Source organism: Mytilus edulis, chromosome 3 (genome assembly GCF_963676685.1).
Source record: "Mytilus edulis chromosome 3, xbMytEdul2.2, whole genome shotgun sequence".
Taxonomy (NCBI): Eukaryota; Metazoa; Mollusca; class Bivalvia; order Mytilida; family Mytilidae; genus Mytilus; species Mytilus edulis.
This window is the reverse complement of record NC_092346.1, coordinates 36,557,460-36,585,301: the sequence shown is the minus strand read 5'-3', so window position 1 is coordinate 36,585,301 and position 27,842 is coordinate 36,557,460. Positions and strand designations below refer to the sequence as shown.

The 27,842-nt window shown below is 30.6% G+C and overlaps 2 protein-coding genes and 2 long non-coding RNA genes across 6 annotated transcripts in view; 2 read left to right on the top strand and 2 right to left on the bottom strand.

The window, feature by feature from the left end:
• Window positions 1–27,842, top strand: part of LOC139516381 (uncharacterized) — a 341,046-nt gene that overhangs the window by 47,455 nt on the left and 265,749 nt on the right. The window lies entirely within an intron of this gene.
• On the top strand, window positions 4,374–5,651 carry LOC139514850 (uncharacterized). The gene is made up of 3 exons (XR_011662728.1): window positions 4,374–4,470; window positions 4,892–5,072; window positions 5,410–5,651. It is a non-coding gene; the product is annotated as an uncharacterized lncRNA (long non-coding RNA).
• LOC139514849 (uncharacterized) lies at window positions 16,351–19,506 on the bottom strand. Its single transcript, XR_011662727.1, has 4 exons — window positions 19,332–19,506; window positions 18,100–18,158; window positions 17,277–17,414; window positions 16,351–16,843 (listed from the first exon to the last, which is right to left on the bottom strand). It is a non-coding gene; the product is annotated as an uncharacterized lncRNA (long non-coding RNA).
• On the bottom strand, window positions 19,696–22,050 carry LOC139518157 (uncharacterized). The gene is made up of 3 exons (XM_071309849.1): window positions 20,676–22,050; window positions 20,153–20,305; window positions 19,696–19,752 (listed from the first exon to the last, which is right to left on the bottom strand). The coding sequence occupies exons 1-3, from the start codon at window positions 20,799–20,801 to the stop codon at window positions 19,696–19,698; spliced, it is 336 nt and encodes a 111-aa protein (XP_071165950.1). The 5' UTR covers window positions 20,802–22,050.

Here is a 27,842-nt window from a genome sequence, read left to right as displayed (position 1 = left end):
CGTAATGTTCTTTGTACGACCTTTCGTTTGATATACGACAAGCATACCTTCTGTAACTTTTCGCTTTTTACACTTAATGACCTCATCCGCCTACATTTTGGAGATCGGAAGTATGATATATGTAACACAGGGTAGATGAGCTTTCATTTGATATGCGACAACGCCATGTTTTAAAAAGTTTGATTTTTGCACTTAATAACCCCATCCAACCAATTTTTGGAGGTTGGGAATTTGATATTTCAAATGTATACATCATGACCTTTCATTTGATATACAACAACCCTATCGTAAAAGAAAATTTATTTTTTGCACTCAATGACCCCATTCAACCAATTTTTGGGGGACGTCAATTTGAAATTTGAAATGTACGCTTTATGTTCTTTCATTTGATATGCGACAACCTTACCATCTGAGAAATTTGAATGTTTGCACTAAATGACCCCACCCTTCCCCCCTGGGATGAAAAGGGGGTTTAAAATTTTCATTTTTTAAGTAGAGTTTATTAAGACCTTCAATTTGATATATCAGATGACCCCATTCGACAAAGTGCAAATAATGATGCAATATCAACTATATAAATAGAAGTTATGAAACTTACAAAGTCAATGCAAAACATGAAAATTTCAAATTGATTTTTTGGTGTTTTTTTCCATGGAATGTTTTTGTTATTTGGTCAAACATATAACTATGTCCACCTCTTCAATTTCTAAAACATTTTTCGTGGTAAGCTCTTGATGATTCAGAAATACATGCCTCCGCTCGCAAAACTTGAAACTGCATTTTCTCTAAAACGACAATAGATATCTCAAATCTGTTAAATGATAAATGATCTACAGTTGAAGGACAACATTATAGAAAAAGAATGTGGACAATTTCAAAGTTCACCAAGGTCACAATTAATCATCAAATATATGATGCAATACAAAACTTGAGAACCGGAAGTCGTAGAGACATGGGACTATCACCATTCAACTCAGGACCACTTGACCTTTCAAATGTCACAAGGTCAAGGTCATAGTATAATGTGAAGGTCAAGGTGAAATTTCATCATGACCTGACATTGACCTCAAATTGAAGGTCTTGAAATACTGATCATCTTTGCAGTTTATAGAAGGTTGATATCTGTTACCTTTAAAAAGATATACACACAATACTATACTTTTAAGAATCATCCTGTCGTAACTTTTGAACAGACAGTCGGAATCTTGTGAGCTCAGTGTATAAAATGTAGAGCTCGTCGAGAGGAACATTTTATACACTGTAAGTATGCAGCAAACTCTTATCGTTGTCTTAATATGAAAGCTTGAAATTGCAGCGTAATTTTTTTTTGCACTCGGTGACCTTTGACCTTGGGTGCAAATTAAAGGTCACATGAACTTAAGATTATTGGTATAGGTCCCAAGTCTTTACGACTTCCGGTTCTTGAGATACAATTTTTCAAAAATTGTTTATATTTTTTCAAGGGAAATAACTCCTTATAAGGGTTAACAACAAAATGATTGTATATGTTAATTAACATTGCCATCTGGTCCTGTACATGTTGCCGTTTTTAAATCGATTCTATCTTGAATACTTTTTGAGAAAAATGTAAAAGAAAGAAATTGCTTCAAGGGGACATAACTCTCATAGGGAATGATGAAATCCTTAGCAGCCTCATATGGTAACACATCATGATGAGATCTAACTATTGTCCAAATAAGGTCATGATATCTTCAAAAACAACGACGGAGGGCCATGTCGAAAAAAACCAATAAAAGGGAGATAACTTCTAAAGGGGATGATGAAATCCTGCACAGCCTCATTTGGTAATACTTCATGATGAGGTCTATCGGTGGTCCATATTTGGTCTTGATAACTCCAATAGAAACGAGGGGAGGCCATGTCAAACAAATGCTGGATGAAAAAAAAAAAAAAAAAAAAAAAAAAAAAAAAAAAAAAAACAGGAGAAAAACAATAAGGTCTTTCCTCGCGGAGAGGAAAGACCTTAAAAAACATTAGAAAAACAATAAGGTCTTTCCTCGCGGAGAGGAAAGACCTTAACTAGTATCTCAATTGTTTGTAAAACAATTGAAAGGTCTTTCCTGTAAAAGTGATGTTTTCGTAATGTTCTTTGTACGACCTTTCGTTTGATATACGACAAGCATACCTTTTGAAACTTTTCGCTTTTTACACTTAATGACCTCATCCGCCTACATTTTTGAGATCGGAAGTATGATATATGTAACACAGGGTAGATGAGCTTTCATTTGATATGCGACAACGCCATTTTCTAAAAAGTTTGATTTTTGCACTTAATAACCCCATCCAACCAATTTTTGGAGGTGGTGAATTTGATATTTCAAATGTACACATCATGACCTTTCATTTGATATACAACAACCCTATCGTAAAAGAACATTTATTTTTTGCACTCAATGACCCCATTCAACCAATTTTTAAGGGACGTCAATTTGAAATTTTAAATGTACGCTTTATGTTCTTTCATTTGATATGCGACAACCTTACCATCTGAGAAATTTGAATGTTTGCACTAAATGACCCCACCCTTCCACCTGGGATGAAAAAGAGGTTTAAATTTTTCATTTTTAATTAGAATTTATTGAGACCTACAATTTGATATATCAGATGACCCCATTTGACAAAGTGCCAAAAATGATGCAATATCAACGATATAAATAGAAGTTATGAAACTTACAAAGTCAATGCAAAACATGAAAATTTCAAAATGATTTTTTGGTGTTTTTTTTTCAATGGAATGTTTTTGGTATTTGGTCAAACATATAACTATGTCAACCTCTTCAATTTCTAAAACATTTTAAGTGGTAAGTTCTTGTTGATTCAGAAATACATGCCTCCGCTCGCAAAACTTCAAACTGCATTATCTCTAAAACGACAATAGATATCTCAAATCTGTTAAATGATAAATGATCTACAGTTGAAGGACAACATTATAGAAAAAGAATTGGGATAATTTCAAAGTTCACCAAGGTCACAATTAATTATCAAATATATGATGCAATACTAAACTTAAGAACCGGAAGTCGTAGAGACATGGGACTAGCACCATTCAACTCAGGACCACTTAACCTTTCAACTATCACAAGGTCAAGGTCATTGTATACTGTGAAGGTCAAGGTGAAATTTCATCATGAACTGACATTGACCTCAAATTGAAGGTCTTGAATTACTGATCATCTTTGCAGTTTATAGTAGGTTGATATCTGTTACCTTTTAAAAGATATACACTTGTTACTATAGTTTTAAGAATTATGTTGTTGTAACTTTTGAACAGACAGTTGGACATTTTTTAGCTTAATGTATAAAATGTAGAGCTCGTCGAGAGGAACATTTTATACACAGTATGAGTGCAGCAAACTCTTATAGTTTTCTTAATATGGAAGCTTGAAATTGCAGCGTAATTTCTTTTTGCACTCGGTGACCTTTGACCTTGGTGCAAATTAAAAGTCACATGAATTAAAGAATATTGGTGAAGGTCCCAAGTCTCTACGACTTCCGGTTCTCGAAATATAATTTTTCCAAAAATGTATAATTTTTCAAGGGAAATAACTTCTTATCAGGGCAAATAACCTACAATTTTTTTATGTTTATTAACATTGCCATCTGTTCCTGTACATGCTGCCATTTTCAATTCTATTCTATCTCTAATGCTTTTTAAGAAAAATGCAAATAAAAAAAGTGCTTCAAGGGGATATAACTCTCAAAGGGGATGATGAAATCCTACACAGCCTCATCTGGTTATACGTCATAATGAGATCTATCGATGGTCAATATTTGGTCTTGATGACTTTAATAGAAACGGGGGGAGGGCATGTCAAAAAAATGTTGGAAGAAAAAAAAACATTAGAAAAACAATAAGGTCTTTCCCAGGTAGGGGAAAGACCTTAAAAACAGGAGAAAAACAATAAGGTCTTTCCTCGCGGAGAGGAAAGACCTTAAATACTGGTAATTTGTTGTAAGCAGCTTCAGTTTTAATTGTGCATGTGTTGTCTACTTTTCTCCAAGTTTTTTTTCAATTTTTTGGTGCAATTCATATCTCAATGGCTTTGGACAGACACCTTGATCCTGATATGCATGTAATATTTGCCACTGCACTTTGAAGAACATTCCATTGTCATCATTAAACATAATATTTCAAATTGCATTATGATTACAATTTAAATTAAACATGAACAAGAACCAATGAAGTTGGATATATCTATCCTTAATTTAACATTATGCATGTGGATCGATTCAAATATTTTCTGTCAATAATGAGCAAATTATAAACATTCTTACAGTAGAACATATAAGCATGTTTTGTGTTATTGAGTTAAAGGCAGTTTGTCATACAGATATAAATACATGATATTTTATATTTTTCAGATTCCCCTGGCAGTTCTAACATTGCCCCAGTTTCACCTGTTTTTGTAGGAAATTCTCTGACTCTTACCTGCTCTGTTAGTGACCCAGGTAAATATAATATATAATATGTAATTACTAGATACAGAATAATGCATCGATGTTACATGGATATTAAAGGATAAACAATTAAAATTATTCATCAAATCATAGTAAGCACATAAACAGGTTCTTCATGGCCAGTTTGGACACCTCTAAAGACATGTGTTATACAAAGTTTATTAACAGATCCCAAAAAGTAACTGTATTCTTAAATTCAGGAATAATTGATTGAAATGCACTTTGGAAACACTCAAAGCATATTTACATGAACCAAATATAAACATTTAGCATTAATGAATCAATCAATATCCTTTGGTTTTTCAGATGATTACGTTTTCTATATTTCTCTGAATATTTCATGTATGCTTATTTCTTTTCAAATTTTTTCAAGTGTCAGGCTATAATGAAATTTGGCAATTTTAATTTTAAGGCTATCCAGCACCAACATATGAATGGAGAAAAGTTGAAACCAACCAGCTATTAGCAACAGAAACCTCGCGACTTAAGTGGAATTAATGGAGTTACGTTACAAGATAATGGCAACTATTCCTGTACACCTAAAAACATGATGGGGAGGGGAGGTTCAAGTACAGTCCCTGTGGTTGTCAATGGTGAGTACTTGTAATATAATCATAGTAATTCTAATTCACAGTATTTTATTCATTCCTCATAATTCTAGAAATAAAGTTTGAACACTTCGTTTTGGTGAATTTAATTTATTAAGTATTAACCACTCTTGTCTCCACATATATGTATTCATTGTTTTAATGAATATATAAACTTTAAAAAAACACATTAATTTGCAATGTTTAATGTTTGTTTTAAAATCTTGAATCTTTTCTTTTCTGAAAATAAAATGGAGTTATCTCCCATTGATTAGCTATAACATTGAATTTAAACAATTTTTCAAGGATAAATGATTTTAATATTAATGTATTTTTCTTTCAGAAAAACCAACATATGTAGGTGTTCATAAAGACAAAGATACTATATACAACAACAGAACAGGTTATTGGTTACAGTGTAAAGTTAGAGGACGTCCAGAACCATTAATTCAGTGGTATAAAAACGGCAAACCTTTGGATACGTCGGGGAAATTATATAGATTAACTACCACTGTTCTACCTGTCGACACGTTCAGTTTCCTTGTCACTAGTCAAGTTTATTTACAAGGTAATATAATAATGCATATTGAGGTAATATTCTTATGATTTATGATTGGGGAACTTAAGTTACAGAAAGTTCATGGATTACTTCCCTTTACGGGAAATATTTATGCATGTGTAAAATAAGCTTTGGTGTTCTTTTCCTGTTCAAGACATGATAAGGAACCTTTGTAGGAAGTTATAAATCTTCTTTCTCATTTGATTAAAAATAATTGCATATCATTGTACAATAAGGATATGATATTATCTTTTATTTTTTTTGAAAAAAAGGTTTCCTTATCAATGTTGATTTTATTTATTTTTCTATGAAATTAGGTCATGGCATTATGTTTCCTCCCAGCAGGGGAAGAAAATAAAAGAAAAGCCCTATGACCCCTTTAAATGAACAGTTGCCTAATTGATTTATTAAACTAAAAATGTGCAAAGGATTTCAATTCTCAATTTTAAAGAAATGTATGAGAAACTCCTGTTGATATAAAATTAATAATATAATTGGTTTTCCTCTTTATACACGAACACGTGATGAGTGAACAGTAAATTAAATGACCTTCAAACTGGACAACGGACGAGTCCATATTATTTTTATCAATGAAACTAAAGGTATGAAAGGTCGTAATTGCGAATTCTTATATTTCTCAAAATGCTACTTATTTGGAGCAAATAAATTATTCATGGATAGCCTGTTCTTGAGAAATTACTGGAAATTAACTAATAAAACGTTTTGTTCCACTAAAGAAGTCATTTTTAGATGAGAAGCGCCGAAATTCATTTTACGCACGGCTTCGCCAGGTAAAATGTTTATTTATATTGACCAAAAAACACATTTTTCATTCTAATTTCAATATTGCAATTCCAATTAAACCCCAACAAAAGCTGTGAGTAATTAAAGTCAAAATATGTCCGATCTGCCAATTTTTGTATGTCATAATTCAACACGATCGTTTAAAAGTCATGTTTCTCTACCTCACACAATCCTGTTAGGCACTATAACTTCAAACTAATTTTAAATGGAATATAAATACTGAATAGCAAACACTGTATCTAATTATTTTGTAACATTATTATATTTTCTTTGTTTATAATAGTAGTATGTAAAGATGAAAAATAAAAGGATGTGTTTTGATTGTGCCATAACTTTAATTTACTATACTATATTATATACACTTAGTTTACAATATTTACTATCAATTATTAATACATTTATGCATTCAATCATTGACGAACAGTCCCAAACCGACTATAGTCTATACTGTTCTGCACAAATTAATCATGCATGCAGTCCTGCCAGATTTTCTGGTACTATATATACTGTCTTACTTGCACACTAAAGCGAGTTTTCACACTTAACAATCAATAACATAGCAGTGAGATTTGTAACTTTCTTCCCGTTTCTGGTAGGCACATTTATTTTCATAGGCATGTTTTTCACATTATTATTACAGTTCAAATTCATTTTTTGTACAGTTCAAATTCAATTGAAACTTCAAGATATCTTTCGAAAACAATATCTGACAGTTTTGTATTTTCAATGTGAATAAAAGTTGGTTTGCAAAACATGACCGTGATTTATATCTAGGTCTTATTAAGAAGAAATGACGGTAACCACTTATCCCATAAACATTGACAATGAGACAACTTTCTTTTAGACACAAAAATTATGTTGAATTAATCAAGTTTAGGTCAGCGTATGCCTTAAACAATGAGAAAAACACACAAACTGCATGAAAGCAAGCTATAACAGGGTCCTAAATTATAAATGTAAAACAATTCAAACAAGAAAACTACCTGCCTATTTTATGTTCAAAACGCATGTGGTATAAAGCAACTAAAGACAACCATGGAATTACAAGCGTGTGATTCGGGAATGGACTGAGTCAAAGTGTTGTCGCTGACACAAACAGTACAACAAAATTCTGATTTCCCGGGTGTCCCTGTTTTCTCATTTCTTACAATATTTTAATTCGGTATACACTTTATAAGATAAGTGGCGAATCTAGATGACGTATATGTTGCACGCCCCGACCCCACCTTTGGTTGCCAAAACTATATTGATTCCTGTATTTAACGATTTTGTAAAGCAAAAAATAATCAAAATATTGTTCGACTCACTACTCTCGGCGGTATGTAAAAGTTGTTCGAATTACGCCCACTTTGAAACAAAATGAATCCGTCTGTCCGTATATATTGTCAAAATATATTGACCAACGTCAGTGTACGATTGTAACGTGTTTGGCTTATGAACTATATGTTCGTATCCGTTTTCACAGAATCTGAGACACTCCAATATCAATCTTTTAATTAACTCGAAAACCTAACTACAACTTGGAGGCTTTCCTTAAAAACTACAAGACCAGTATTTAAACTTTGAAACTTAATAAAGAAATAATAATATTCACACAAATAACTGTATATCAAAAAGTAGCCTGAAAACTATAACCTCAATTTATCATTGATCCTTTCACTGACTCCGAGGTCCCAACTGATTTGACAAACAATTATATTAAACTTAATTAAGAACAATCTTCAAAAAATCATAGGTTTCCGAAACACCTAGTTCTGCGACACCCAGTCTCTAAAACACCTAGTCCTGAAATGACTAGTCTCTGAAGCACCTAAGTTACCAGATTATTACAAGCTATCTGTTCGAGGGACTGCGACCATTCCCAAGGGAAATTACAGTTTCGGAACAACGCTGTAGCTTGCAATAATTGTAATACCTTTAAAAACCGCTTGCTTCAAAACTACAACGCTTTCAACTCAACTAGGTTTATAAACTTACTTTCCAGCTTCAAATTTCAATTCTTCAATTCCTTCAGAAGCGATTATTATCCGTCGACAGCCAGATTACAAATGAGCGACTTGCAATGAATCGGTGTCTTTATATACCAAGAGCGCGGACCTCGAAGAGAGCACCCTAGCAACAATTAACGCGTCTCATAACAACCAAGGATAAAAGACTGATTTTATATGTATTTTTTCGTTAACGCATTGTTCAAACGGATAATTAATGATAGATAATAATACAACGATAAATTACAAATGTTGTCTTATGCCTACATGTAAACTGCATTTTTGTCACACGATCATCATAACACAACGGCGACAGTACAGACTCGTTTTTAGTAATGTTAACAAAATAATTATTATTGAATTTTGTCGATGACCTGAGACTATTATACTAATTTGTACATAGCAGTATAGTTACAATAAGGGATAAAAAAATTATTTTAATGCATGGTAGTTGTAATCCTACATTCATTTTCTATGTCGATTATGCATGCATATACAGTTGTCTTATTATCAACGTTTATCCTTAAGGAGATTTATTTTTGACGATTGTAGAAAAGATAACATACATAGAATGATTAGACTACTTATAAAGGTGTCCATCCTTTTGTGCGAGAAAATCACATATCAATTATGTGTTTCGATTTTTAAGACCGTAAACTTTAATTTCAAGTTTAAACATGTTCAACATATTTTCCCATAACTCATATAGAAAACGCATATTTAGACAGCTTTAATCTCAATATGCTGTTAAAAAAATTTCGGAATGCAAAGTAAATAAAAATATTTGTGTTCTATAAAGAGTAGGAATTCAAGTTTTTGCTTATTATTTATTTGAATCTGAGACTCATATAAATAATAAGCCGTTGACGGTGAACGAACTTGTTTTCCAACGACCCACAAAACTCCTTTTGAACGCTGAAGTTAAATAATCAATTATAATGTAATGCGATTATGATTTTTTTTATTTGACCAAACCGGGTTATGCATTTTGAAATCTATGACGAAACCGGGTTGTGTACATTGACGAAACCGGCCAGTTCCATTTTGACATGACCCATTTCTTTCGTTCCATACACAGAGATACAATTATGGAGATGCTCATAATAACTTAATTTGCAATCTCCGTGTCAATATCTATCTTCCCGTACCTTTCTTTCCGTACAATGTGAACAATTTAACGAGAAATTAAACAATTTCGAGGCAAGGTTCACTCAATTCGTCATTTTGACATGCATTTTGACTTATTTCTCCGTTAATATAGAACGGTTGTAGAAAATATTGCATCTCACAATAGAAAATAGTTTTTTATGTATATATATTCTTCGATATCATAAAAAAAATAAAAAAATAAGGAGAAACCTACCTTTCTTTTGTCTATTGGTGTTCCGTCATTGTGCCGGATGTTAGATACCATCGAGTCCGAGCAAATTTTGCCGGTGTGGTTTAGACACAGTGGGCATGGGCAAACAAATGATAAGTAAGTTGCTTTTGTCTTATTGGTAGGAATAAATATTCCATATTCTATGAAGCAAAATAATCGTATACTTTAACGTTTAATCCCGCTACAAATGTTTAAACCTGTCCTTAGTCAGGAATCTGATGTACAGTAGTTGTCGTCTGTTTATGTAGTTCATACTTGTTTCTCGTTTCTCGTTTTTACATAAACCGTTAGTTTTCCCATTAGAATGGTTTTATAGTAGTATTTTTTGGGGCCCTTTATAGCTTGCTGTTCGGTGTGAGCCAAGGCCCTGTGTTAAATGCCATACCTTGACCTATAATGGTTTACTTTTATAAATTGTTACTTGGATGGAGAGTTGTCTTATTGGCACTCATACCACATCTTCCTATATCTATCTAATAATTTTTTTCACAGAAAAGTAAATAAAATGGCTATTGGACTTAGGTGAAATATTGCCTATACCCATAAGAACCCTAGAATTGTCATCCATTTGTAGTATTTTGACCTTTCACGTTGGTAAATATTAATATCAAAATAAAAACATTAATTATCTCCTCACTTTATATTTAACACCACTCTCAACATACCCAAACTGTTCTAAGGTTCACGTATTGACTTTTTTAAAAAAGCAACTTGTTTGTTTTATACAACTGAAATGAGGTCAACCGAGGCACCTGTATATACAAATAAACGCTGCACCAGCCGATTAACATGATTGATTTGACATCTGATTGAAGGCGGTACATATAGATTATAAACTTACTTTATAACGGTTAATGAGAATACGAAATCTAATTATATCATACTAATAAAACCCAGTGATGCATGTAATAAACGAAAAACGTTACAATTCTAAGATCATGTGCATTTATTCTATATTTTCTTATATCTCGTCTTATGTTAAAGTCTTTGATTGATAAATAAGCCTCCGTTACAAAGTCAGTCTTGAGGTTGAATAATTTTTCAATTTCTATAACCTTGTCATAAGGTGTCAGACCTTTTGACCATCCAACATGTTTTAAAATTGCAACAAAGTTTACATTTTACAAATTAATTTGATTAATTGAGTTTTCAATTTAAATTTCGTATATCAAGTGATTACAGTACTGAAAGAAATATTACCTCGACATGAGAGGATATGTTTATATTGTAATACAAATTGTATTGAAAATGTGCACTTTCTTCTGGAATGCCCTATTTACAATAACCTCAGAAGAGATATCACTGATTATATAAAAAAATAACCCAGTTTAGATAGTTTAAATATAAATGATCTTTTTTCATGGATCATGATTAATGAAGATAGCAGATTTCTATCTATTTTATGTGCATACCTGGATAAAGGCCTGCAACTAAGAAAATCAGAAAATTAGTTAGATACTCTAAAATATGTCAAAATTATCTCCCCTTGACCACTGATCCTTTCTTCATGCATTTGAATTTCAATTATTATTTTATGTTTCTTTAATCACTCTGTAATGTTTATGTCATGTTGTAATTAATGTTATGCTCTTAATGGGCCCTTTAATTTGGAAAATAAAATATTGTATAGTACTAGTGGTATCTGCATGTCAGATTCTTGATTAAAGCGGAGTAACTCTGATTGTTCGATATTCGGAGCCGATTCACAGTTTAATATGTACTGTTTAAGATGACCTTTGAATTTTCAAATTGTGTCCATTAAGATATGCGTATTGTTGTTATTTTGGTTGTGGCAATAACGTTTCCCTTATATAAATCCACAGAATAGTTATGCAAATATTGAATTGTAATTAGAAGGTATAATATGCTTTCATATCAAGGATACCGGTAATCCTGAACTTTTTCCCTTTATGTTCAACTGTATAGAAAAAATAATCGTATGAAAAGATGATGATCATTTGCTATTTCGAAAAAATCCTCAACCTCTTTTCGAAATGAACAGCCATTTAAGCATCATCTCTATACCTGTCATAGTGATAACTACGAATGCTTTAATGTCATAAACTTCTGGGTTTCATTTACTTTCCATTCTAGCCCCTTTTTTGTATAAAGTACTGGTCATTAAATTTAAAATAATTGTTTTTCAACACTGTGTGTGTATTACTTATATGCTATATAATTTTGATTTCCAGAAATAATACATAAAAATTTGCGTGATTTATAGTGTAAATCTTTTAAACTAATATTTTTTTTTATTCATGATGGTAATCTCACATATCAAAAATAAGCTCAAAATGTAAAGAAGTATAGAAAAAAAGTCCGTATAACTATGATGCTCAAAGTTGTAAACCCTTATTGGCAAAAATTAGCGGAGTAAAACGACACTTAAACTTGATCTGTATTTCACCATGGTTAGCTTACATATCAAATATCAGCCCAATAGAAGAAAGCATTTAGAAAACAAGTTGCTTTCTTTTAAAAAAAAACAAGAAAAGCAATACATGAATTAAGACCGCTGATTGCCGGGTCACCAAAAGATTGTTGCTAAATTTGTGTTTGCTTTTAAATTAAAATAATTGACTGAGATTAGAAGAAGTCAGTTTAAAGTGTATATTTACATTTATAATTTACATTTTAAAGCTAGACTATTTTATTTAGTACTTTGGAATGTACATTAATTTTCCCGATGATAACCCTTTCGCAAATCCCAATTTCTCCAAACCGGATGACTTATGCAAATTGAACTAACCAATCGGAATATAAATTTATGCACTCTGTTTGCTTTATAATCGGTAATTTTGCATTGATTTATTTCATCTGAAATATCTTTATATTTTGTTTCCTGCATTCACCATTGAAGCTGTCTGTACTCATGGTAGATGCTAATTGTTTATAAAAACCTAAAGTCCATTTTACATGTGCAATGAAACCTGTAGCATGCAACTGATTCGGTCATCTTAAAAAAAATTTTTTGGTTTAATAAGTTTTAAGGATTTCCTGATTTTACTTAAATTAATTCAAATATTCTACAGGGAAATTTGGTTTTGGCAAAGAATATCTTAATTCAGAAATTTTATGAACACCTGTTCAAACCCTCAAAATAACCAATTTATATAAAAGGTATGTAGATATAAAGTTTTTTTTATACAGTTCTTCTTGCGCGAAAGAAAACTGATCCTGATGCATCAAAATTTAATACAAAAATATTTGTATATATTTACACATTTAAGCAACACATTTTTAATCGTAAATATATGATGGATTTGTGTGCCTGCCTTGTTGAATAGCAATTCTTTTGGATTTTTTTGTTATTTACAGTAAGACACCAATCATTTCTTTTGAAGTCCTTCCTGAGATAGTAAAATAATGTCTTCTGCATACATTAAACAATGACCGGAACGGTTGTTCAAGATTATGGTATCATCTATGTCTGCAGGTATTTTAGTAAATCATTAATAAACATATTAAAAATATTAGGGCTAAGGTTATCGCATGATTTAACACCAAGCTTGACACCATAACTTCTGTTAAGTTATTATTTATCTTTATACATGATTTGCTCAATACATACATATTCTTTATAATGTTATAGAATAAAGATTCAACACCGATATCCAAGAGTTTCAATTTAATACCAGTGTGAATAACAGGATCATATTCTTTTTTTAAAATAAACAAAACAGGCATACATGCAGTCTCAATAATCGTTTTTAAAATAAGCACATGGTCAGAAATTCTTGCTTTTTAAAACCAATTTGACACTCATCTATAATATTAAATTTGATTAAAAATTTGTCAAGACGTTATTTTAAAACACAATTAAATATTTGCCTATGGAGCTTGTAATTGTCAATCCACGATAGTTGTTTGGAACATGAATATCATGTGCTTTATGTTAAGGGTGTTATGTAACCCTCGGCCCAGGTTATTAAGTGGGGTGGAGTTGAGTGTTGGAGTGGAGTTGAGTGGTGGAGTGGAGTGGAGTGGAGTGTTGGAGTGTTGGAGTGGAGTCATGGAGTGAAAAAATAAGCAAATTCATATCTTTTTTCAAATGAATCATACAGAATCCAAGTGTTGTTTTTCCTGCAAAAGACTTCTGTCTATGCTGTGATTTTTGTATAAACTTGTAGTTTATAACTTTAAGTTTGCTTTGCAAGTAAAATTATTCTCTCACTTAATTCAAAATTTGGTGACTATGTTGAACACATCTATTCCATCGAACTTGAGATAAATTGACAATGAGGGTTAGTAGAAAACTAAACTTTACTACAACAGAGATGATTTCAGCTTCCCTATTGTGAACTTCTATTTCTATGTAGCAACATTCCAGCAGCGCCTGCATACTCAGTATATATATCCAAGTTGATATTCCAGGGCTTGTATTTCCTATCATGATTTCCTTAAAAGATGGTTGCTGCTCACAAGAAAGCTATTAAACCAAGAGTTCCAAGTTGTGATGTTGAAATCATCCCTTCGTAAGAGGACGCCATGTCGAGTTGGTTGACCTTTATGAAATATCCGTTTGACAGATTATAGCGGATATGTTCCTAATGCGGATATGTTCCTAATGTCGTTACTACAATCCCCCTTTTCAAGAATGTGACCTACCGGGACTTATTACCGGGTTTGTACTAACATGATCCAAACGATGGGTATTAAGTGAAGCAGGATGTGCTTACCCTTCTGGAGCATCTGAATTTACCCCCAGTTTTTATTGAGGTTCGTGTTACTCAGTTTGTAGTTTTCTATGTTGTGTTGTGTGTACTATTGTTTTTCTGTTTGTCTTTGTCTTTTGTAGCCATGGCGTTGTCAGTTGTTTTTTAACTTGTGAGTTTGATCCTCTGATATTTTTCGCATCTAACACATTTCAGGACATGTTTAAATGTGTGTACTACCTAGACCGATGTTTAGAGATATAACCTTAAATCATACCCATGACACATCCAAGATGAATTATATAGGTACAATGAATGCAATTGGACGTTGTTGAGACTCATTTTATGATTTTTTACAAATTGGTTCATTTTTTAAACTACTCAACTATATTCCACTTCCTAGCTCCATGTTTTCATTCCATGACTCCACTTCAACAATCCACCACTCCCCACTCCCCAACTCCACTCACACACTCCACTCAACCGTTTAGTACATGCCAGAATATACTTCATGAATTTTGTGTTGTTTCTTTTGAATAAACCTTTTCTAAAAAATTTTAAAATCTAATCGGTTCTTCTTACATGCCACTGAAGTGGTTGAAAAACATTCACAATTTTTCACTGCCATACCAAGCACTTGACCTTTCAAATGTCACAAGGTCAAGGTCATTGCACACTTTGGAGGTCAAAGTAAAATTTCACCATGACCTTGATATTGACCTCAAATTGAAGATATTTAAATACTGAATAATTTTGCAATTCATAGTAGGTTGATATCTGTTTTCTTTTCAAAGATATACTCAAAATTATATACTTTTAAGAATTATCTATACTTTTAAGAATTATCGAGATTATCGTTGTAACTTTTGAACGGATGGTCGGACAGTTTTGAGCTTAATGCATAAAATGTAGAGCTTTCGATCATTTATAGTATATCAATCCAAATATATTGACTAACGAAATCAGTGCTTTTTGTATGCAAAATATACTGTAAAATCAAAATTAAATAAATAAATAGTTTTTGACTGGATATCTGGGTGTTTGTATGTTTTTGTTTTACAGATGTTTTTTTTTAAACCCAGTAGTTTCAGCTGTGATTTTGTGATTTTATTGTTTTTATCCGATTTAATTACTTTCAGCTTGATTCCATTTAAGCCGTAATGTTGGATTTGAAGTTGAAAACGAAAACGAGGAATATGTCAAAGAAACAGCAACCCGACCACACCAAAGAGTAGACAACACACAAATGGTAAAGGTGTGTTTCAGTTAGCCCCTAAACAAAAAAATGTATCTACTTCAGTAATAATTGTTGATAATGGACGTCACAGAAAATTAAAAACCATACTAACAAGTGCCCTATACCCTCCCCTATTCCTTCAAGAGTCTAAATTAAACAAACACATAACAATTATATTTTTAGAACAGTTTTTATTTTTTAATTGCTCATATAATAGAGATGTTATATAATACATTGAATTAATATGCAGTCTTTCAGATGCCTGAAAAAATTGCTTGAACAATAGAACAAAATGTTGTAAACTAATAGAGGTATAAACTAATCTACAGTAATTAAGTGAAGTCGAACATATTTACAAAAGTATCGTATGAGATTTCGTAACTAAAATAAAATAAGGAAGTATTTTGTGTTCACTAGATTTTCATTATAAATTTTGAATATACGGGTTTTTAATAATTTCTTTTATAGTTGAATTATCAACCAAATAATTTGCAAACTAGATTTTCAATATAGAATTTCTCGAATTATTATTTAAATTATTTACCAAATATTGAATATATTCAAATAACTTTTCAAACAAAACAAATGATTTATAAATACACGTTTGGTTTATTTGACTGTTATCATGGTAATATTAAAATAAAGAATGCACGTATTAAATGTAAACAATTTTATTGCAATTTTTATATATGATAACTTGTCAAAAAGAAATGTGTTTTTAATTTTTCAAAATAATTAAATTACAGGCACAACTATTGTGGTATAAACACATAATAATCAAAATGCAATATTCTTCATTCCACTTGTTTGTTTCAATTGTAAATAAATTGCTAATTAAAAATGTATTTAAATTGAGAATGTATAACAAAAAATTGAGAATAAAAACAAAATAAAGTTAAGGCAAAACAATATGCATGTTTTATGAAACAAAATATAGAACAAAATGTAGTAAACTAATTGACATGCAAACTACTCTCTGTAATAAGGTCAAAATAAGTCAAATGTATTCACAAACATATCGTGGGCGATTTCATTACAAAAATTCGGTAGTACTTTGTGGTCATTACTTAAGCGTATGTAGTACTTAATTCACCCTGCAAATGAGTTTTCCCTGCACTTGTTAAACACAGGAGATCACTCTTCTATCAAATCTCTGAAAAACATAATGTGTATCAATTATTTAAATGGTGAAAAATATCAACATGTATTTTATTTATTTGATTGAAAATAATATGGTGCTTTGCTTTTGCGCAAAGCACATTTTAATTTTCGCATTTTATGACTAAAAATCAATTCTCGTAGTTTATTAATGAAATATACAATTCACACGGAAATTTATATTGGGAAACAATTTTTTTGATAAAAACAAAGTACCAAATTTTTACCACATCTTTTTTATTCAATTTAACTATGTATAACTTCAGTGTTCTCAATTTTATAAAATTTTCATTAGTTTGAAATAATAAAATTTGCATGCCTAGTAGATTGGTATAACAGTGAATATTAAAAATCTAAACGATTCATCTTTTACTTTAAATTTTATAAGCGCCCTTTATATTTCTTAAACAACATATATGTAAACTTACAATTGCACAATTTTTCTCCCTTCTGTCATTATTTTTACACCAAGCACAGATTTCATTTCATCTCTTTCAAAATCATAAATTTTCTCCATATCTGGTTTGGTTATCTCATACATTTTACCCCCTTGAAAAAGAACACAGCTGAAAAAAAAAGTTTGTTATATAACTTTGGTACAGCTTCTGGTAATTTAACTTTTTCAATCAACGTTAATAAATTATCAATAACTTAAAGATATATCATAAATATATAAGTATGACATCATACAATTTGTTGATTATATTAACCATATTAAGGTTGTGATGCCTTTGATGCTTTTATGTCGTATTTAAAAATATTTTTAAGAATTAATTATTAATTTAATCAAAAAAGAAAGATATTTAGGATAAACGTTTTATTTTTGTCTTTATATAAAATTTTATAAATTTTGACATTACATTTTCCCGTTCTATTTGTAAATTTGTTAAAAATTAAAAAATCATATTATAATTCTTTTCCATATATCATACGGATGATTCTTTAGTGCAAATTTCACGAAACATGGATTCAAATTTTGATTGACAAAGTGGCAAATAACATATTTTGAACAACTATTATTGTAATTGTAATGAATATGGAATTAAAGGTCAATTGGTTATTGTCAAACAATGACATGACGTCACCAGGTGTATTTACATTAGAAATAAAAGTTCAAAAACATTTCAAGTTGACACACTCATCAAAACAAATGTCTCATTTAATAATTAATATTGATTGATAAGTTGACCACTTTGAATAACATTGTGGCCAAGTGTTGCAAAATTGAAAATTGTTAAATAGTGAACTAACCTGGTGTCAGTATCAACGGCTTCCACAACAAGATTTGATATCATTTTCGTATCATCTTCCTGAAAAAAAAATTAATGTTATATGTAAATTGTACCCCATTATTCATATAGTTTTATGGTATCATATAGTACAATTTGTTGCATATGTACAGTATTGTTTAACCGTAAAAGTACAAATGACTTGTTCGAATTTTACTCAGGAAATATAATAATCTAGTTCTAATACTTCAATCTTTAAGCAATAATTGTTGACATTCCCAGGGACTGTGATTTTTTCTAAGATATGTCTTAGGACAAATTAAAGGATTGTCTTATGATATGTCTCACACTGTACATCGAAGCTATACCCTAAGATAATCTTAACAAAGATGTCCTATCCTGGTCCTAAGTGCAATTTACTCGTTGCCGTATAATGATGCAATCATTTTAATAAGAATATACAAAAGGCAGTAGGTTTGCACACATATTTCGCTGAAACTTAAATCTTATATAATAGTATAAATGTAAGTTTCAAAATATATTCAATTGAATAAAAGGAAGAAAATAAAGAAGAAAATGTCATTTAAAATAAATTCAATTTATACCGTTAAATTGTATGTATATATATAGAAAGATGTGGTGTTAGTGCCAATGAGACAACTTTCCATCCAAATAACAATTCAAAAAAGTAAACCAGTATAGGTGAATGTACGGCCTTCAACACGGGGCCTTGGCTCACAACGAACAACAAGCTATAAAGGGCACCACAATTACTAGTGTAAAACCATTCAAACGGTATACATGGTTATATACGGTAAAATATATGTTTAGTTAAAAATAATTAGATGAGACGGACTCAAAGTGCTAAACTGTTTAGATTTTTGTAATTCAAAGGGTAATTTCGTGTAATAAAAAAACATTGGTTTTACATTTCCATTACTTGCCCTATCCTCCCTCCCTCCAACGACATATAAATCTGTGCTTTACCAGTGCATGATCTCGGTAGCAGCCATGTTTGTTTATATGCTAGGACATAATAAAATTATCATAACAGTTAAAGTGGTCTTAAGACTATGCTAAGACAGCTTATTAGTAGTCCTAAAGTCTGGACCAAAACAGGACATATCTTAAGATAAGATCGTTTCGATAACACGGCTAAGAGCCAAAAAGTGTCTTAAGATGATCTTAGGACAAATCTTAATCCTAAGACACCTTCGATCACACTACCCGTGATAAATAATAAAAATCACTAACCTGAACATTCGACAAAACAGAAGACACACATGATACAATAGATCCATATACTTCAATATTAACCAAGTTAATTCTCACTTTTTCAGATACAGAAGAATGGAACGGTATGAATTTGCAGCCCCAAAATTTAACTTTTATGCGAGCATCTTCTTCTAATTCATCTTCTAGTGTTATTACCTGTAATTAAATATAAAACATGTTATAAATCAATTTTTAATTAAAAAAAAAAATAACGTATCATATTGTTTCAACATTTCTACAATAAAATCATCGGACATTTAAAAAGATTGGAGTCAAATTAAACAAATTATATAAATTAAATCATCGTTTAATTAAGGTACAGACAATATACATAATAATATCTTTAAACAGCCATACTTACTTGTCCTATTGAACATTCAGTATCAATAGGATCTGTTACCTGTAATATGTAAAAAAAAGTATTAGACACATGATAATTATTTGAAATGGGGTAATGAAGTAATAAACAAAAAATCATGTTCTATAAATACAATTCAAAAATAAATTTAAGAATTATCAACGTATTCTGAATATACATTGAATAATTATAACTAATTGTTAAATAATTCACTGATATTAACGAAAATAAAATTGATTGAATTAAAAAAATATTCATATTCATTATATTTGTTATATTGTAATTAACAAAATGAGAACACAGCATAATGAAAATCAAAGTGCTCATTGGTGTCTAAACCACGAAATGTATTAATATTTTAACCGTAAATCTAAATACATATAGAATTGCTAGGATCCTACCACTAAATCAAGCCTATTTTCATTGTAATATAAAAACTTACCTTAGAACTTACCGTATGAACTACGCCTACTATGCTTATCAGTTCTCCGTTTGGTTGTTTCAGTGCTGTTGAAACTGATAAAGGTTCTGGATTTAAAGCCAAGTCCATTTGAATAGAATCAATTCCAGTATCACACTCTCTTATGTAAAAAATCTAAAATTATAATAATAATAATTATGCAACACTGCTTGGTGGATAGAATCATATCATTCATATTGTTCATAAAACCTTCCTTTCATTTTTATGTTTATGGTATATATATAGAGATAAATATATGTATTTTCCCATATCGGCCCGTATTCATCTCTTTATCATATACTTACTAAAATAAAAAATTAACACCCTGCCATATCAGCCCATGTAATGACGTCATTAGGCTGATATGTATTTATGAGATCGTGTGTGGAAATAAGGCTTGTTTTCTTCCTGTCGTTACACATATGCAATAAATGAAAAAAAAACTAAATGATAAAATAGTAATATATGGTATAATTATAATAAATTCAGTTGTAAATATAAATACCTTTGCATTACCATCCAATCGAAAGTTGCCTACTCCCCTGGGATAAACTCTAAATTTGTAGCATTTGTCCAACTTTATTCTGTCCTTCTGATTTTCCGAGAAAGACAGTGAACAAATTCTATTCATACCAGTGTATATAAAACACTGGTAGAAGTGATCTACAGCACCCTCTTTATTCTGAAAAGATAAATGTTTTAATGTTTTAATTTGTTTATTTTCAATGCAAATTATATTCTGTTTATTTATGAATATTTAGTTTCAGTAAATATAAGATTACTATATATGGTGAATGTTTCTATGTATTAAATACTTTGTTAAATTGTTAAAATGTAGATAAAATATAGATTCAATTCCATTAGCCAATATTATTTAATGAACTAGCATAGTATGTAATATGTCACTTTCAAACAATATGTACAAGTGACTATTTTAAAATGATATCACTGATTTATAATTATAATGGAGGAAGGGGGAGGAGGCGATTGACTTTAATGGAACCAATTTATACTCTTGACATACAGAAAACACATTGCATCTCGTTTTTTGCTGTTGCTATTGAAAGGCAATATAAGTAAAATTCTCTTCAAATAAATTAAATATTGAAATAAGCTTACCTTGTACTTTCTTTTTTCAACATCTGAGATGACTTTGCAAGATAAATAACTTGACATTGAATAAGCCATGTCTGTATGCTTTATCAAAATAATTTGTTTTGAAAATACCTTTGGAATATATGAGTATATATAATGATTTAACTATTACGCAATATTTAAAAAAGTTGCTGATTTTTCTTACGAAACATAAAATGAAATTGCATTAGGAATAACATGAGTTCGTTTTCTGACGGTAATACCATATTCGTTTGCATCATTTGGATTATGAAAAGTGTTATATTTACAACAAATAATTTGGATTATGTGATTTTTAAGAGGTCAACGTGAAAATGTATCATTAATTTTTAATTTTTTTTATAAAGTTTTTACATTCATTTGTCCCATCTTTTAACACCAACCTTTGAAATTAAGTCAACACAATGCTTTTCCTGTCTTCGTGTAAAATAAATACAATTAAGTTAAGAATAAGTTACTAAAACCATAAACGTTATGAGGATCAAGTAGTTCCAAATCGGGGTCCAAAATAAAATTTGTTTGATTTCAACAAAAATTGAATATATGGGGTTTTTCAATATGCTGAATCTAACCATGTATTTAGATTTTTTTATTTTTGGGCCCGGTTATCAAATTGGTCCACATTGAGGTCTAAAGGGTTCAAAATTGAACATTATTTGATTTTATCAAAAATTGAATTCTTGATGTTCTTTAGTATACTGAATCTAACCCTGTATTTAGATTTTGGATATTGGACCATACTAGGTAAATGTTCAAATAAAATTCAAATAAAAGTTTTTAAGTTTTAGTTCACATTTATTCTGTGTCAGAAACCTATGTTGTGTCAACTATTTAATCACAATCCAAATTCAGAGCTGTATCAAGCTTCAATGTTGTGTCCATACTTGCCCCAACTGTTCAGGGTTCGACCTCTGCGGTTGTATAAAGCTGCGCCCTGCGGAGCATCTGGTTTAATGTTACAATAAGATATTATTCTTTTTGAATTCTATAATATGGAACTAATTTACTAATAGAATATACACTGGTCACAAACAGTAATAAATTACAGGAACAAACAATGTTTAATTTAAACTATTATAGTGTTATATTTTTTGAATTCTTCACCAAGAAAAGACTACTTTAGCTGTATTTTGCAAAACTTTTACGAGTATTTGGTCCTCAATGCTCTTTAATTTTGTACTTTATTTGGTCTTTTTAATATGTTTTGATTCGAACGACACTGATAAGTATTTACAGGTGAAACGCGCGTATGGCGTAAATATAACATTTCAACCCTAGTATCTATGATTTTCCATGGAGAATATTTGGCCCCATCCCTTCAGTCCTGGTTTATTGACTTAGAAACTTTTGCCTAGTTTATATGTATTATTTTGTGATTAGATCAGTTTAAGATGAAATGTTAATTTTAAGTCAATGATATTTGGTATGCAGTTGTATTAGCATTGGAATATATCATTTAAATGGATATTGCTCCGCCAAAACCTCAGTCATGATGCATTGACTTTGAATATTTGTCTAACGTATGTAACATATTAAGTACTGCTATTTTAATGTCAACATTTACATAATTAAAAATTACCAAAATGCGAGACATATCTCTGTGATAACAGTTTATTTATTACACTATTAGTTGCTGCTTTATGAAAGGGGATACGCACATTAACAAAATAAAATGAATTAGTTTTGGCTCCAGATGACTTTTAAAATACTAAATCATTCAAAAGTTTCAAATTATCTTTCTTTGCTGCAAAAATGCATTTTTCTTCTGTGAAAAAAATGTGTATTTCCAATGGAAGTTTTTGAGCAATCATTTTTTTAAATTTTATTTCCAATCAGGTCAGTCTTTTTGGTCAAAATTTTTAGAAAATGGGTGACGGAAACCAAAAATGATTTTACCAGCGAGCACCCTTAAGAGATATAAGATACATCTTTATTATCAAAGTCTATATAGACTTTGTGTATACAATTATATTAACATCATTAATACATATAGTTCATACATAAACACAGACTATGTGACAGCAAAGTGTTGTAGTAATAAACAAACATTATTTTACCTTTCAGATCTAAGCTTCAAAGATCTCAATATAAATTTACCTAAATTACACAACTCTTTTATAATGTTAGTAGTCGTCAGTTTAAAAAATTTCTACATCAACGTTTTTTCCCAATACAATGGCTTAATATAAATTGTTCTAAAACCTTGAAAAAGTGAACATTTGACATTGTTTGAGGAAGAAATGAAACTCATCCAATATCATTTTTACAAAAAGTACATGTTCTATTATTTCTTGTTATACCATATAGCTAAGTTGTGGCTACTTTATCTTATTTTTTTATTATACTTTTTTTCTAAACATTTGGAATTAGTTTGCAGAAATAAAATTGCAGACAAAAATTATTTTACATATATTTATAATTAGAACATTTTGGAGAAATTTGCAACTGAGCAAGATCTTGTTTTAGACATGTTAGACAATCGTACAAACGTTGCTTTATTAGAGCAAAATATACATCAGGAAAGTCACAAATAAGATCATGATGTATGTTACATGTTATTCTGCCCATCAAGGGCCCTTGATTGGAATTATAAATATTCTTATTCTTATTTTTATTCTAACGATAAACCTTAACTTTTGATATAAAGTCAAATAGGCTATTACATGTTAAATAAAAAAAGTCTTGAAGAGTTGCTACTTCAGAAATGCTTTTTTTTCTCACTTGATTTCATATTTTTTTGTAGGAAATGTATATAAATGATATAAAACTGCAATAAGGGTTGCCAATCAGAAAACTATACACTAAATGTCAAATGAAGTGAATGCAAGCAATTATTGGCAACCTTACAGCTGTCAACAATGACAAAACCCATATTGTCGTCGGTTATGACAAACACCACATAAAAATGAGAACTCATTCAATTGGATAAATCAAAATGTTCATGATGTTCTTATCTTAACTTTATTATCTATAATACAGTATATTGAACATGAGAATAACATAACATAAAGAAACAACCAAATTGGTTGGCCTATTTTAACATAGAACAATTGGGTTTTGACCAGTAAAAAAAAACATTTTATTAAAACAATTGTATATATGTAGATAAAATGAACACCAAGTGCATCAACAATTAGATTTGGCTGCAGTTATATTATCAGTAACCTTACTTTACTAATGGTCAAAAACATAAAAATTGAATATTGCTATACCTGCTTGATATAACTGCTATTTTACACAAAATAATTTTAACAATCATGAAAACAAACTATTGCAACTACTAGTTCTAAGTCAATTCTAAATTTGATGGACATCCATAGTTACACATTTCCAGTTATAATTTCAATTGCTTCATGATAACTGTAAAATGTTGGTATAACCCTTACACAAAATTGGTTAATTCCTTTCAAATATACATGATCAATCAATGTTCCTTTTTCTGTTGTTGGTTCCGTAATAACCTGGACATACCCTTGAGACTTCATAAAATTTTCAATAGATCTTTCGTCTTTTAGGATATTCTGGTTGAAATCACCAACAATGACTGATTTCTGTGAAATACGACTAATTTCATTTAAAACTAATCTAAACTGTTTGATAAAAGTCTCAACATCATACTTTTGTGTTCTGTAAACTGTTATAATAAGCGTGTCTATTTCTATTATTCTAAAACAAATACACTCAATATTTTTTATGTGCAAATCAATATGCTGATAATTAATGCGATTTTTACCAAAAAATCCTACTCCTCCATTTTTCATATGTTTTATTGTTCTAAACATTTTGTTGTCGCCATTGAAAGCTTCATTTCTGCATACATGACGAAAGTCATAATTATTCAGATTAACATTTTGATCATTTGATGTTAACCATGTTTCAGTCAAACATATAAAGTCAGCTGTTACTATATCATTGTTTACTTTCAAATCACCAATATGAGACAACAACCCTTGGATATTATGATATACAATTCTTAGTTGATGTTCTTTCAAAATATTAGCAACAGACGCAGATGCAGTTCTCATTGCAAATACTTGCATTGATGCTAAACCAGCTTCAATATCTGGGTCTGCATATATTTTCGCACTTAAAGATTCATTGTTCATTTCAGATATAAATAAACCTTTATTCGATGTTACTCTACTAAGGGCTACATAGCTTTGTCCATATGTAAAACATTTACTTAAATCAACTGCTACTTCAGACACAGTTAATCCCTGGACTTTATGAGCTGTACATGCAAATGCCAACTTTAAAGGGTATTGTTTTCTTACACCACTCACAAATGACAAATCCTCTGAACACCGACCTAAACCAACACATCTATTGCCATTGATAATTTTTTGTTCTTTCGCACTTTTACCTACATTATCATCATCAAACTGAATATATATTATTTCTGGAATATTACCAGCAGTTATAATTTTATGTACTGTTCCCATCACTCCATTCACTAAACCATCTTTAGTATCTTGATTTCTGATTAACATTATACGGGCACCCACCGCTAAAAGAATGGATGATGGTAGTTGAATATCACTGCTACTGTAAAATGAAGACTTTCTTTTCAATGTTCCAGTAGTCTTATCCTTTTCGTAATCTTCGGCCTCAACTAATACAGGGTCAGAAAAATATTTCATGATCATACTATTATTAAACTGTTGAACTTCAGCATTTGTTGCAAAAATGTGTAAAATGCGATCTGGTGCCTCTTTCATGCAGTGTTTTAACAATAAGATATCATCAGGTTCAATCATCTCATGTTTCTTCTTTATTCGCAGTCTATTCAACATTTCGGCAAATGTTTTATCGTCTTTTTGTCGCATTATTTCATCCAGTACAGCTACCTTAAACAATTCATTCCACAGATAATTCAAAGGATTAGAAGGATCGTTTACATACAGTTTATCACTTTTTTTTGATTTTACAGGGGGTAACTGGTAGAAATCACCAACTGCTATAATAGAAACACCTCCAAATAAACAACTTTCAGGTTTTTTCTTGATTTGCCTTAATCTTTCATGAACAAAATACAAAAGACGTTTATTAACCATAGATATCTCATCGATGATAAGTATTTGTAAGCTGTCCAATTTAGTTCGTAATGTATTTAATTTATCCTCACTTAATGTAGCATGATCCTTTGATAATGACTTGAATATTGACAAACAACTATGAATAGTCATTCCATTAATATTAAATGCGGCGGTACCTGTAGGTGCTGCCAGAAGTACACTTACGTCATCTGGGTTACACAAGGTTGGAGCAAGAATTCTGAATATCTCAAAATACAGACACTTGATTAACTGACTCTTGCCTGTTCCAGCGCCACCAGTAATGAAAACGTAAAATGGATCAACGTGTTTTCCATTTGCCTTTTCAAGACACCAATGTCTAATGTCAAAGAAGATGTGTTTTTGATTTTCATTCATACTTCTTAACATCGGTATAATTTCCTTATTAGTAAACACCATAGACCTAATCGGTAAGCTAAACTCTTTCTCAACTCCACGGTTTAAATCTGGAAGATTGTTTTCAATGATTTCATCATCAACATTGTCATTTACGTTTGCAGATCCTTCAATATCACACATAACCCTTTCACTTTCTGATTCGGAACATAATTGAGCCCATGCATCTTCATGTGATCCATTTTCCTCTAACTTTTCAATAGCTTCATCTATAGAACTTGATGTTTTCACATATGTCGACATATTATGATCTACAGTATCTTTCACGGCTGACAAACTATTACTATTGAAGAATTTAACATGCCCACGCTTGTAAAATTCTTCATAAGTTTCAAACATGGACGGTTTCAATTGGTCGTCACTTCTAAAGGGTAAAAACAATTGTAGAATACTTTGATAGTATTTTTCTGGCACCTTGTCGACTGAAAATCGAGGATATCTGATAATTCCTGGAGATGATATTGTTAATTTCCTAATATAACCTAAATCTTTTTTTAATTTAAAAGTTGTGTCTTTATTTATCTTTTTTGGCACTTGAGATTCAGTTAAAACATTAAACTTTGAACAGAAATCTGCCAAACACATTTCATTAAACAAATTGATGTCAGGTTTGGCTTTATAAATGTCATTTTTATTTCTCATCCATACATTTTCTTCATCAGAATGATTTTCAGTCTCATCCTCGTCATGCTTTTGTTGTCTGTTTTTTGATTCGACTTTTTTTTTCAGTTGTTGGAGAGGAATCGATAACCTACAAGGATTTTCACCCACGGGAATAAATTCAACTTTTCGAGAACATTCTTTCATTCTCAACCCAGTTACACGAAACACTGCTTCTTGTGCACTAATCTCTCTATGGTGAAGATAGGCAGATCCAACTTTTTTCATGGTTTGTTGTGCACTTAAATTCCCGTCAGCTGCTTCACATTTTGTTTGTTGAAGTAACATTCCTAATTCCCTTTCAGATTTGCTTATATAACTGATAATGTACACAACGCATGAAAACACATCTAAAACAAACTGAATATCCATATTGGCATCCCACGCTCTAAGTAAGTGTGCATTAT